This window comes from Lissotriton helveticus, chromosome 3_1, assembly GCF_964261635.1.
Source record: "Lissotriton helveticus chromosome 3_1, aLisHel1.1, whole genome shotgun sequence".
Taxonomy (NCBI): Eukaryota; Metazoa; Chordata; class Amphibia; order Caudata; family Salamandridae; genus Lissotriton; species Lissotriton helveticus.
This window is the reverse complement of record NC_136061.1, coordinates 217,353,981-217,367,654: the sequence shown is the minus strand read 5'-3', so window position 1 is coordinate 217,367,654 and position 13,674 is coordinate 217,353,981. Positions and strand designations below refer to the sequence as shown.

Below are 13,674 nucleotides of genomic sequence, written 5' to 3'. Positions count from 1 at the left end.
TGAAAAACAATTTCCCGCCGCCATTTACGGCGAGGAAGCCAGGCCACGCCTACCTGAGGCCACGCCCACCCCCCTCAGCATATATACGCGATCTGAAGCGTGTAACTGACAGAATCTAGAAACTCCTGAGGCGGAAAGCCGGGAGAACGCTGAAAACCTTTTTAAAAACTATCACCATTGTATTTTGTGTCACTTTACCTAAATTGTACTTTTAAAAGCGCACTCACCCGGCAAACTGTCATAGCGGGCTAGAGACACGCTGAAACAGCGACTCCTTCGCTGCAACGAGCAAACCCCTGAAAAACAATTTCCCGCCGCCATTTACGGCGAGGAAGCCAGGCCACGCCTACCTGAGGCCACGCCCACCCCCCTCCTTAACCCCTTAAAACAATGTGCAATTACCGGACGCGCAGCGGACGGGCGCAGCGGGCGCGCCGTCAGCGCGCCGAAGGCGCGCCAAAGGCAAGCCCGTCTGGGCCCGTCCGGACCCGGATGGCCCTTGGCCCCGTTACTCTGCCAGGTGACCCTCAGGAGCGAGTGACGTATACAGCTGACACATTACGAGCCCTACGTCCAAAAGCCACCCTGACCTGCTACCACACGGTTACAGAAGGTAAGGTCTTTACGACTTGTCCATACTGCAATCCGGTCCCCCCCCCTAAAAACACTACACCGGCTTTGAAAGCCGGACTTCTCAATTGCCGCTCCCTTCCGAAACACGCCACCGAAATAAACCTCCTAATTCATGATCAGGATTACGACTTAATGTTCCTAACAGAGACATGGCTCTCTGATTGCACCGATCCGGATGTTGTTACTGCTCTCCCCACGGGCTATCTCTGCCAAACGCTAAATAGACCTAAAGGGAGGGGAGGTGGGATAGCCATAATCCACAGACAACGATACGTCTGTAGGATGACGAACGCTGACATTGAGGATTGTGAGTGCGGCCAGTTTTCCATCCAAATCACTCCAGCCCTCACTGTAGCGGGGCTTCTGACCTATCGTCCCCCTGGGGCCCCAGGCAATTTCTCCAACTCTTTAGTTGAAGCCATTTCCCAACTAGCCTCCGCCACCTCCAACTTCCTGCTACTAGGTGATCTTAATCTCCACTTCCTTGACCCAACGGATCGTGTGGCAGTAGACATTAGACATGACCTTACAGCTTTAGAGGTATGTCTGGTTAATAACGAGCCCACCCACGAGAAGGGCCATCTATTGGATCCCATCTTTACCAATATTCCAACGATGACCACCGACCCTCCGGTGACCCTTCCATGGACTGACCACTTCCTGATCCCCTTTTTCTGGGAAACTCCCATGTCTAATCACTCTATTCCTAAAACCCAGGTTACTGATCGCCAATGGCATAAATTGTCATCTGATATGTGGGCCCGCTCTCTTACCGATTCCACTCCCGAGCTTTCCTCGGACCCAAATGTGGCCGATAAACAATTCAGTGACTGGATTACGTCATCTCTTGACACTCTGCTTCCAAAAATCACTACCCTTAAACAACCTAAAAAGATATCCCCTGCTCCGTGGTACACTCCAGAGCTTAAAGCCTTACGGCAAGAATGTAAAAAGACCGAACGCTCGTGGAGACGTGATAAAACAGGAGCGAACAAAAATATCTACTCCATCTCTCTTCTCAATTATAAAACAGCTATCCGGAATACCAAAAGCGTGTTTTTCCAGGAGAGAATAGAGAGAGCAGGTGGCTCCGGGAAGGAAGCATTTGCTATCCTAAAAGAACTCTCAAAACCACCAGAACAAGATCGTGGACCCCCCTCTGACCCTAAAGCTGATCAAGAGAAATGCCAACAACTGGCTAACTTTTTCCAGGACAAAATCCGATTAATCCTGGATTCAATTCCTCCCCTGTGCCCGAGGGAAGAAACCGTTTTTCCATATCCGACTTCTCCCACCGGCCTATCCACATGGGGCCAGGTCACCCCAGATGAAGTGCGGACGACGCTTAACTCTATGAAGAGTGGTTCCCCCAGAGATCCTGCTCCTCTTCGGATTCTTAAAGAGGTAGCCCCTTCTATCATCCCGGCCCTTACTCAGTTGATTAATACGTCACTTCAACAGGGAGTTGTGCCCCAGAGTTGGAAGAAGGCGGTGGTAAAGGCCTTACTGAAGAAACCCACTCTGGACCCCGAAAACCTGGCGAACTATCGTCCCATTTCCTTACTCCCAGGAGTAAGTAAAATTGCGGAAAAACTCATCAACAAGAAACTTTCGCAATATCTAGAGGCTAACAACAAACTGAAAAACTCCCAGACGGGCTTTCGACCTGGACAGGGCACGGACATCGCCCTCCTGGCGGCGGTAGAGGAAGCCAGAACGCTGCTAGATGGTGGAGGATCAGTGGCAGTGATCCTCCTCGACCTTAGTGCAGCGTTCGACACTGTTGACCACCAGCTCCTCATCGAAAGGCTTGCAAGAGTTGGTCTAGAAGGCACAGCCATATCCTGGCTCTCATCCTTCTTGACACAACGATCTTATCAGATCTGGGAGAAGAACGCCCGTTCCTCCGAAATGCCCCTCCAATGTGGTGTGCCTCAGGGCTCCTCCCTGAGCCCTACATTATTCAACATCTATATGTCCACATTGGAGGAGGTCATCACCCCTTTCGGAGTGAGTGTCATCAGCTATGCTGATGACACACAATTAGTGGTGTCACTGTCCCATCCTAAACAACAGAAAGCCGATCTTCTTAACTGCCTCACGCAGGTCCATCACTGGATGAACATTTCAATGCTAAAATTAAACGGGGCAAAAACCGAGGTCCTTGTACTCGGCCCAAAAGGAACCTCACTTCCTCTAGACATGTGGCCAACATGTCTAGGACCTCCCCCAGACCCAAAGACAGAGGTGAAAAGTTTGGGTGTCTGGATCGACTCGGAACTCTCATTCGCCCCACAAGCGAAAAAGGTCGTAGGGACCTGTTTCGGTCTGCTAAAATCCCTGAGGAAAGTCCTGCCCCTCCTTCCTCCGAAATCGCAAAAACTATTAGTCCAGGGTCTTATCATATCTAGACTGGACTATAGTAATGCGATCTATTTGGGTGCACCGGAAGCAACATTGAATAAACTGCAGAGGATCCAGAATACTGCTGCCCGGATCATTACCAACACCCCGGCCAGATCATCGGCCAAGCCTGCCCTCAAACTCCTGCATTGGCTCCCCATAAGGGAGAGAATTAAATTTAAGGCCCTGTGTCTGGTGCACAAAACCTTGAACAATCAAGGCCCTCCAATTCTCCGGAATTTCATTACCCCCTATATAGCCACAAGATCCCTTCGCTCTAATGCAGAAAATCTTATCAATGCCCCAAGGTTTAGGAAAGCACGATCAGGAGGAAGACGGTTCTCGGTCCATGCGGCCCGTCTTTGGAACTCCCTCCCTCGGGATCTTCGTCTGGATCCCCAATACCTCCGTTTTAGGAAACGTTTAAAGACACATGTTTTCCCCTAACCCCTATGTTCTTCCCGTAAACTCAGCCTTAGTCCTCAGTTTCCTGTCTTCTAGGTTCCTCAGCGCTGGGATACTTCCGGGTGACTACGCGCTTTACAAAAATAAATAATAATAATAATAATAATAATAATAATAATATGGTTCATATTTTGAAACCATACATTGCACATGAACTAGTGGAGCTGCAGTAATAAAACAGTCTGTCGAGTAGTCCGTGGAATGGACCATTTCTGTACTGCACTACAGACGTGTGGAAATATGCTTTAAAAGCCCCTGGCCTCCACCCCCACGCTGAATCCACACTTCGTGTATGGCGGGTCTAGACATTCTGAATCCACACTGCGTGCATGGCGGGTCTATACTCTGCATCCACACTGTGCATGGCAGGTCTAGATCCCTGAATCCACACTGTGTGCATGGCGGGTCTAGACCCTCGGAATCCACACTGCATGCATGGCAAATCTAGATCCCTGAAACCACACTGCGTGCATGGTGGGTGTAGGCCCTCTGAATCCACACTGTGTGCATGGCAGGTCTAGACCACCCTCTAAATCCACACTGCGTGCAAAGCAGGTCTAGACCCTCTAAATCCACACTGCATGCATTGCGGGTCTAGACCCTCTGAATCCACACTGCGTGCATGGCAGGTCTAGACCCTCTGAATCCACATTGCGTGCATAGCGGGTCTAGACCCTCTGAATCCACACTGCGTGCATGGCAGGTCTAGGCCTTCTGAATCCTCACTGCATGTATGTCAGGTCTAGGACCTCTGAATCCACAGTGTATGCATGGCAGGTCTAGATTCCTGAATCCACACTGCATGCATGGTTGGTCTAGGTCCTCTGAATCCACACTGGGTGCCCTGCAGGTCTAGACCCTCTGAATCCACACTGGGTGCATTGCAGGTCTAGACCCTCTGAATCAACACTGCGTGCATGGCAGTTCTAGATCCTTTGAATCCACACTGTGCGCCTCGCAGGTCTAGAGCCTCTGAATCCACACTGTGTGCATGGCAGGTCTAGACCTTCTGAATCTACACTGTGTGCATGGCAGGTCTAGACCCTCTGAATCAACACTGCGTGCACGGCAGGTCTAGACCCTATGAATCCACACTGTGCACCTCGCAGTTCTAGACCCTCTGAATCCACACTGGGTGCATTGCAGGTCTAGACCCTCTGAATCCACACTGCATGCAAGGCAGGTCTAGACCCTCTAAATCCACACTGCGTGCATGGCGGGTCTAGACCCTATGAATACACACTGCGTGCATGGCAGTTCTAGATCCCTGAATCCACACTGCGTGCATGGCAGGTCTGGACCCTCTGAATCCACACTGCATGCAAGGCTGGTGTAGACCCCATGAATCCACACTGGGTGCAATGCAGGTCTAGACCCTCTAAATCCACACTGTGTGCATGGCGGGTCTAGACCCTATGAATCCACAGTGTGTGCATGGCAGGTCTAGATCCCTGAATCCACACTGTGTGCAAGGCAAGTCTAGAACCTATGAATCCACACTGGGTGCATTGCAGGTCTAGACCCTTTTAAATCCACACTGCATGCACGGCAGGTCTAGACCCTATGAATCCACAGTGTGTGCATGACAGGTCTAGATCCCTGAATCCACACTGGGTGCATTGCATGTCTAGACCCTGTGAATACACATTGTGTGCATGGCAGGTCTAGACCCTCTGAATCCACACAGGGTGCATGGCAGGTCTAGATCCCTGAATCCACACTGGGTGCATTGCATGTCTAGACCCTGTGAATACACATTGTGTGCATGGCAGGTCTAGACCCTCTGAATCCACAATGGGTGCATTGCAGGTCTAGACCCTCTGAATCCACACTGTGTTCATGGCAGATCTAGACCCTCTGAATCCACACTGCCTGCAAGGCAGGTCTAGATCCTCTGAATGCACACTGCATGCAAGGCAGGTCTAGAACCTCTAAATCCACACTGCGTGCATGGCGGGTCTAGACCCTCTGAATCCACACTGTGTTCATGGCAGATCTAGACCCTCTGAATCCACACTGCCTGCAAGGCAGGTCTAGACCCTCTGAATCCACACTGGGTGCATTGCAGGTCTAGACCCTCTGAATCAACACTGCGTGCATGGCAGTTCTAGATCCTTTGAATCCACACTGTGCGCCTCGCAGGTCTAGAGCCTCTGAATCCACACTGTGTGCATGGCAGGTCTAGACCTTCTGAATCTACACTGTGTGCATGGCAGGTCTAGACCCTCTGAATCAACACTGCGTGCACGGCAGGTCTAGACCCTCTAAATCCACACTGCGTGCATGGCGGGTCTAGACCCTCTGAATCCACACTGTGTTCATGGCAGATCTAGACCCTCTGAATCCACACTGCCTGCAAGGCAGGTCTAGACCCTCTGAATGCACACTGCATGCAAGGCAGGTCTAGAACCTCTAAATCCACACTGCGTGCATGGCGGGTCTAGACCCTCTGAATCCACACTGTGTTCATGGCAGATCTAGACCCTCTGAATCCACACTGCCTGCAAGGCAGGTCTAGACCCTCTGAATCCACACTGGTTGCATTGCAGGTCTAGACCCTCTGAATCAACACTGCGTGCATGGCAGTTCTAGATCCTTTGAATCCACACTGTGCGCCTCGCAGGTCTAGAGCCTCTGAATCCACACTGTGTGCATGGCAGGTCTAGACCTTCTGAATCTACACTGTGTGCATGGCAGGTCTAGACCCTCTGAATCAACACTGCGTGCACGGCAGGTCTAGACCCTCTAAATCCACACTGCGTGCATGGCGGGTCTAGACCCTCTGAATCCACACTGTGTTCATGGCAGATGTAGACCCTCTGAATCCACACTGCCTGCAAGGCAGGTCTAGACCCTCTGAATGCACACTGCGTGCATTGCAGGTCTAGACCCTCTGAATCAACACTGCGTGCATGGCAGTTCTAGATCCTCTGAATCCACACTGCCTGCAAGGCAGGTCTAGACCCTCTGAATGCACACTGCATGCAAGGCAGGTCTAGACCCTTTAAATCCACACTGCGTGCATGGCGGGTCTAGACCCTCTGAATGCACACTGCATGCAAGGCAGGTCTAGACCCTTTAAATCCACACTGCGTGCATGGCGGGTCTAGACCCTCTGAATCCACACTGTGTTCATGGCAGATCTAGACCCTCTGAATCCACACTGCCTGCAAGGCAGGTCTAGACCCTCTAAATCCACACTGCGTGCATGGCGGGTCTAGACCCTCTAAATCCACACTGTGTGCATGGCAGGTCTAGACCCTCTAAATCCACACTGCGTGCATGGCGGGTCTAGACCCTCTGAATCCACACTGTGTTCATGGCAGATCTAGACCCTCTGAATCCACACTGCCTGCAAGGCAGGTCTAGACCCTCTAAATCCACACTGCGTGCATGGCGGGTCTAGACCCTCTAAATCCACACTGCGTGCATGGCGGGTCTAGACCCTCTGAATCCACACTGTGTTCATGGCAGATCTAGACCCTCTGAATCCACACTGCCTGCAAGGCAGGTCTAGACCCTCTAAATCCACACTGCGTGCATGGCGGGTCTAGACCCTCTAAATCCACACTGTGTTCATGGCAGATCTAGACCCTCTGAATCCACACTGCCTGCAAGGCAGGTCTAGACCCTCTAAATCCACACTGTGTTCATGGCAGATCTAGACCCTCTAAATCCACACTGTGTGCATGGCAGGTCTAGACCCTCAGCTCGAGAGCTCATTATGGTATTGTGTTCATGAGATCCAGGAATAACATTAGCGCCAGGATGTGCATGATGAGGCAATTTCTTCATGTCCTCCCTGTTGTCTTCTGGACCTCTACAGACGCTTTTGCAGGGACAATGCTAACACCGTGGTCTCTGTGCTTTCCCTCAGGTGGTACAAGAATATTCAAGAGAGAAGAAGGGACGATATCTTTGTATGAGACCTGCACTGGCGTATCCCAGGACCAGTCAATCTGCTGGACACCCACTACCACAGAGGAGATCCAGGTAATCCATACGCATCAAGAGAAGGCAGGACCTACAAAGTGCAAACGAGAGCCAGAGGCTAAACACAAAAGTTTATATTGTGAGCACTGTAGAGCCTATTTACTTCAAGCACTCCCGAGAGACAACAAGTTACGAAGTGAATAGCACATTTTTGCAGGCCAACGTTTTCCAGGCACCGAATGCAGGGGTTATAATGGCCGTATCTTGTAAGGCCAATGTTTACACGGGCTAGTAAATCATAGGTGCAGAAAACATTACAAATAACAGTTGTTTTGTTTAGGGGGTACCAGGTAACCATAAATAGGGCCTGGTTCACACTTTAAAAGCTGCTAGGATCTGCCAACTAAAATGTTGTCCGCCCAACCCCCACTTTATGACTTCCAATCGGTATTCAGGGTATCTCTGTATCTGAAATGCTGTCAGCTCCGGCTCTGTGTCTAATCTCCCTGTCCCTTCTGTGTCTATCTATCTGTCTTCTGTAAGTCCAACTCTATCAATGCATCCTCCATTCAGCCTGCCTACCTGTTATTCTGCCTATGTACCTAGATTCAAATCTGCCACTCAGTGTCTGTCCATCAAGCTGTCTACCTTTCATTAGGCCTACTGGCATGATGCCTAATCACCATTCTTTCTGATTATCAATCTGTCCATTTACTATGATCTGTCTATCAGACAAACAATATGCACATCTGCTAACCTGTCTACCTCCTAATCTGTGTTCTTAATGTTTTATCAACAAAGGCTTCTGCCTATAAATATTTCTAGTTCTCTCTCTCTGTCTATCTTTACACCTGTCACCAATTGTTCCATCGGTAACTAGTCTGCCTGTCACTCTGTCTACTTGCCTATCTGTCACTGTGTCTGTCTACCTGTAAACTCTTGCCCCAATCTCACTCTCTAACTCTTTTAATCCGTCACTATCTGCATCTGGCGTACCTGCTGCCATGCCTACTTGTCAATCTGAATACCTGTTGTGGTATCAAATTGTACACCTTCCTCGCCGTTTGATTGGTTTTTTAATCTTTATGTCGCTCTATCTGCCAGTCTAATTGTTAAGCTACCTGTTTCTCTGTCAGTCTGTCACTTTATGAGTACATTTTTCTCCATGTATTTCTTTTCTGCCTGTCACTCTGCCTACCAGTCGTTCTACCCATCAAACAGTGTATCTGTGTTGCCAATGTATCTGTCTGTCTGGCTGTTCTGCTCTATCTCCCTCAAGTGCTGATCTCCCCCTGTAAAAAGCCTGCTCCCAGCCTTCTAATGTTCAGAAAAGTGAAAAACTGGACAGTTTGACTGTGAGAAACAATTTTGTAATGCATATCTATTGACCTGTTAATATGCACCAATTATTCATGCGACTCCCACTGAAATAAAACAATACAAAAAAGCTTTTTTAGGCCCCGGTAGGGTCTCTGTGGGACCCCTCCATCCCCCTCACAAGAGAATCACGGGGTCAGAGAGTGTCTATCCTGCCCCCTTTTCTTTTTTTTTAAACGTTTTTGCTTGTGACTCGGTTCAACCGAGTCACCAGATTGCTGCCAAAACTTCCTGGTTTGAAGTGTTGCCAGCTAATCATATCTCAGGTTCGAGATCGGGAGAGGTCACAAATCTACCGTGACCTGAGTTGTATATCTGAGAAATCTTTAAATTTCTCAGCAACTACTGAACAGATTTACACCATTTAACACAAAGGTCACTTTCTGGACCAACAGCTACCTCTCTGCCAAATTTGGTCTAATTCTGTTAAGCAGTTCGGGCTGTAGTCGTGTCATACGTTTTATATGGGAATTAACGTGGAGAAAAAGCGTTTTCAGACCCCACTTTTTTCTCAGGTCCCGCTTGAGAAAACAACCCAAGATTTTCAAGACAGCAGCTAAGTGATTGCCCCCATAGTTTTGGAAATTTCGTGAAGATTCGTTAAACTGCATCAAAGTTATTGGCAAATCAAAAAACGCTCTTCCTATGGAAACTACATCCTAACTAGAGCTACCAACCACTAGTAGGAATGTAATATATATATATATATTATAGAGATACATAGGACCGACTGACCCATGTTCAACTGCTGTTCCCATGGAACCCTTCTCCACTTCAGACTTCAAAGTTCTCGTTTGAATATATATATATTTATTTTAGAGGTGAGCCCACAACTGGCCAGTAATTTGCCGCATTTGTTTATTGTAGGAAGCAGTGCGGGCACAATCACAACAGCTCACTCGGTCACCAGTACAGCCAGACGCGTTTCGTGATCAAACACTTCTTCTGGGGCTATGGGCAAAAAGTCAATTGCTCGGCACTGTTGGCGGCGTCTATAAATGTTCAAACCCCTCCTGGATGCGCTGTGGCCTATTGATAATTGTAGTCCCGCCGTATTTCTTCAGTGAGCCTCCTTGTGAAGGACTTTCAAATAAAACAGTTTAAACATCTCAGTGGATTGTGAGACCAGGTTATGTTGCCCCATCACTGCTTGTATGCCTCAAGAAACGGCACCTGTTCCAAAAGCAGAATCGTCGGTTAGTGAAAACTGTGTAAGTCAAGGACCGGCAGCTCACTGAAGCAGTATGACGGCACTACAACTACCAGAAGGCCACAGTTGTAGTCACGCCCACGGAGGCGGGGAGTTGGGATACTTAAGTTGCCTCCAAAATGACTGTCCTTTGACATTCAAGCCCAATACCCCTGATGAAGTGTTTATATACCCTGAGATGAGGATGCACTCTGCAGCTTGGAGAAAACTACAAGTTCCAACATGCACGTAAAATAGAATTCATTGGCGAGGCACACCGGAAGCCTATGAAATTAGAAGCATGCAGGGAATGCTGGTAGCAAACAATGCTGTGATCTTCACTGTTCAACTATAATTAAGGGTCTGGATGCTCAGAAACACGTCATGCAGAAGGCAGAAAAGATTAATGAAATGCTGGTTTCTTTTCTAATAAAGGATTTCCTCAATCACCTACTGCGGAGTGCGTCCTCATCTCAGGGTGAAATATGGTAATAGATATAAATATATATCCAACAAAGTGTTGCCTGTAAGGAGAGGGCCCACACAAGGAAGTTTGTTTCGCCGCTTCTTTAATGGAGGATGCAGTGGGAAAAACAGCAAAGTGCTTTGCTAAAAATAGAATCTTCGTAACATTTTCAAAACTAATAACCAGCTCCGATCAGCTCCTGTCTTGAAAGTTTCGGGGTGATTCGTCAAGGGGGGCGAGAAAAAATTGGGTCCCAAAAAGCATTTTCTCCATGTTAATTTCCATAGAAACTTTTGTTGTGGCTACAGCCCAAACTGCTGAACGGAATTACACCAAATTTGGCAGAGAGGTAGCTTTTGGTCCAGAGTACACTCTTTGCTTTAAATAGTGTAAATCGGTTCCGTAGGTCCTAAAAAATGAAAAAATAAAAAATATCAATATCTGGTGACCAAGGAGAATTGCAACCCTGCCGATCACAAGCCTTATTCTGATTGGCTGTCAACACTGCAAACCAAGAAGTGTTGGCAGTCATCTTGTGACTCGGTAAAACCAATTCACAAGAAAACAGTTAAAAAAAGATAAAAAACAAGAAAAGCGGGCAGGGTAGAATCACCCTGACCCACTAGGCCTGCTCAGAGGGTCCCAAAGGGACACCCAGGCCCAAAAAAACCTTGGGCTTTTTTTTTTTTTAAACTGCGTAGGGGGGCCACCTGCCACTCTACACTGCCCCAGGGGCCGCCACCTCCCCTGGGATTAAATTTAAATAAATAAGTGTGGGGGTGCTCCTCCCCCCCACCCCGCCACGGGAACCACCACCTCCCTGGTGCATTAATTAAGATAATGTGGGGGTCTGTTGCGGACTCCCGGGGACCACCACCTCCACAGGGTTTTTTTCATGAAGGGAGGGGGCTGCGTGGCCCCCTTCCTGGAACCCTAGATGGCCCTGGGGACCACCACCCCCAGGGCCGGCTCCAGCAAAGTCCTGGGGTGCTCCCGCCCTGTCATTGCAAACTATGCTTTGCTTCATGGAAACAAGAGTAGAAAACCTGCTCTAGTTTCCATGAAGCGAAGCAGATTGCTTTTGGACAAGGGGAGCTGCATGTCAGCAGCTCTCCTTGTCCAAAAGCAATTCCTGCTCCCACAGGAGACGGGGAGCCGGCAGGGACCACCGGGGCATTGGGACTCCCCCCGCAGTCCCCAACTTCAGGACAGGCCCCGGGGGATGGGGTCCCCGGGGCCATAAATGGCCTCAGGAGGAGGGCCGTGTGGCCCCCTACAAAAAATGAAAGGCTGGCCAGGCACCATGATGTCCCCGGGGCCAATAGTGGTCCAAGATAGGGGGGCCCTCCTCCCGTGGACATAAAAAAAATGCCCCTATCAGCTTGCTTTTTATATTTCTGTTTCATTTCCCTTAATAAAACAAACAACAATCTCTTCCCCAACAGATTGAGATGGGAGCGTCTGTTACTTGCTCAAACACAACGTACCCGCTGTACCTGACGGCGATCTCTCCAGACCTGCAGCGCCCTGGTGTGAAGAACCCCAATGCTGTTTTCATCTTGATCAGACCCTTTCTAGAATGGATTGAAACTTACACCCCAGCTTGATTGTGTTCTGAGAAGGTTGGGTGTGAGTGATTAGACAGTGGGGGAATTTTCAGAAAAATAAATATAGACCAAATGGAACTATATTATTACAAGAATTGCCCAGCAGGGCAATTTATTATCCTGATAAAAACAATCATAGAACAATAAGACACAAAGTGTGATAGAAGCAGGAAAAGGTGTTTATTTTGCACGCTAGCAAGGAACCCCATTGCGGACCTGCTCAAGAAATTCCCTGATATCCACACGAAGGCATTTTCCTCACGGATCTGCGGCATACAGAATTGGACTCTGCCAAACCGAGGACAGCCCTATCTTGTGGTCTGCGCTCTTATTCTTCACAGCCCCACCCCCCGGTTGAAAAATCCTTGATTGCAAAACGCTTTAGGCAATTATTTCTTGTCCTGAGGATGAACCTATATTGTTTATGGTTCGAAACGTCGACCTGAAATGCACTAAATGCATAGCTGACACGAATTTTATATGCATATGTGTATTATTGTGGATTGTCTGTTTTATGATTTGCAATATTCAGATGACCTAATTTTTGCCTGTTAAAAAGTTTTTCCCTTGTTTGTGGTTCTCTGGTGTGGTAGCCAGACATCGGCTGGTGTCCTGCTTCTATCACACTTTGTGTCTTATTGTTCTATGATTGTTTTTATCAGGATAATAAATTGCCCTGCTGGGCAATTCTTGTAATAATATAGTTCCATTTGGTCTATATTTATTTTTCTGAAAATTCCCCCACTGTCTAAGGACCGTTGTCTTTGAAAATTAAGTATCCACCCAAGGTCCTTAGCTTATTGCGCCCTGGGTTCCCTTGTTTTTTTCAAATAGGGTGCGAGTGATGGCAGCTTCCCAAACACAGGATATTGGTACTGATTCAGCAACCAAACAGATCTAACCTTATACAACACTAAAACATATCTCGCCTACGAAAACATAAAAGTGCACCTTGCACACATTTAGAAAAATATTACTGAAATTTAGAAAAGTTGATGTACCAGCACCGTAAATGCATGCTTGACTAGGTGGAAACAGTAGGATTAATCAAATAGTGAACTAAGTGACTGGTTACCATATATTCTTAGCAAGAGATGTCATGAAATTTGATGATAACTTAGCATTGCTATTGACTTAATTGCAGAGTGTCCTAACAAACTCGAAATTGGTGCAGTTGCTAAACTAAATGTGTCAGATGTCTGAAATGTTCAGTATAAGAACCTTACATGATTTTTTTTGATTGGTGTGTTTTATTCGTTTTGGAGGGTACACAAGTAACATACATTTCCAGCTGTTAAAGAATATTACATTACAGGGATATGGCAGACACATACAACTCCATCCATTGGACAACAGGATTAGACTGCTCAAGTACGTAACCACTCCGCAAAACTACAATGAATAATAAGGAAGAACTCATATAATAGACTGATATGTGCTTGCATCAAGTTGCCGCTGTGCTATATGTGGTAACTACCGGTCTGTGTGATCATGTAATAGATGCGGAGGCACCTGTACTATCCTGGATCAGTACTGCACCTCTGGTAACCACAGATCTAACAACGTAAATCAAAAGAACAATTGGAACACTGAGGAATAGG

At 47.9% G+C, this 13,674-nt stretch overlaps 1 protein-coding gene across 2 annotated transcripts in view; it reads left to right on the top strand.

Annotated features, from left to right (window-relative positions):
• LOC144822295 (tryptase-like) overlaps positions 1-13,303 on the top strand; it is a 74,017-nt gene extending 60,714 nt beyond the window's left edge. For both annotated transcript variants that reach the window (XM_078679627.1, XM_078679629.1), the window contains exons 6-7: positions 7,379-7,494; positions 11,912-13,303. In XM_078679627.1, the coding sequence (XP_078535753.1) occupies positions 7,379-7,494; positions 11,912-12,073 (278 nt within the window). In that variant the 3' untranslated portion in view covers positions 12,074-13,303. The remainder of the gene's footprint in view (positions 1-7,378; positions 7,495-11,911) is intronic.
• The last annotated feature ends 371 nt before the right edge of the window (positions 13,304-13,674 follow it).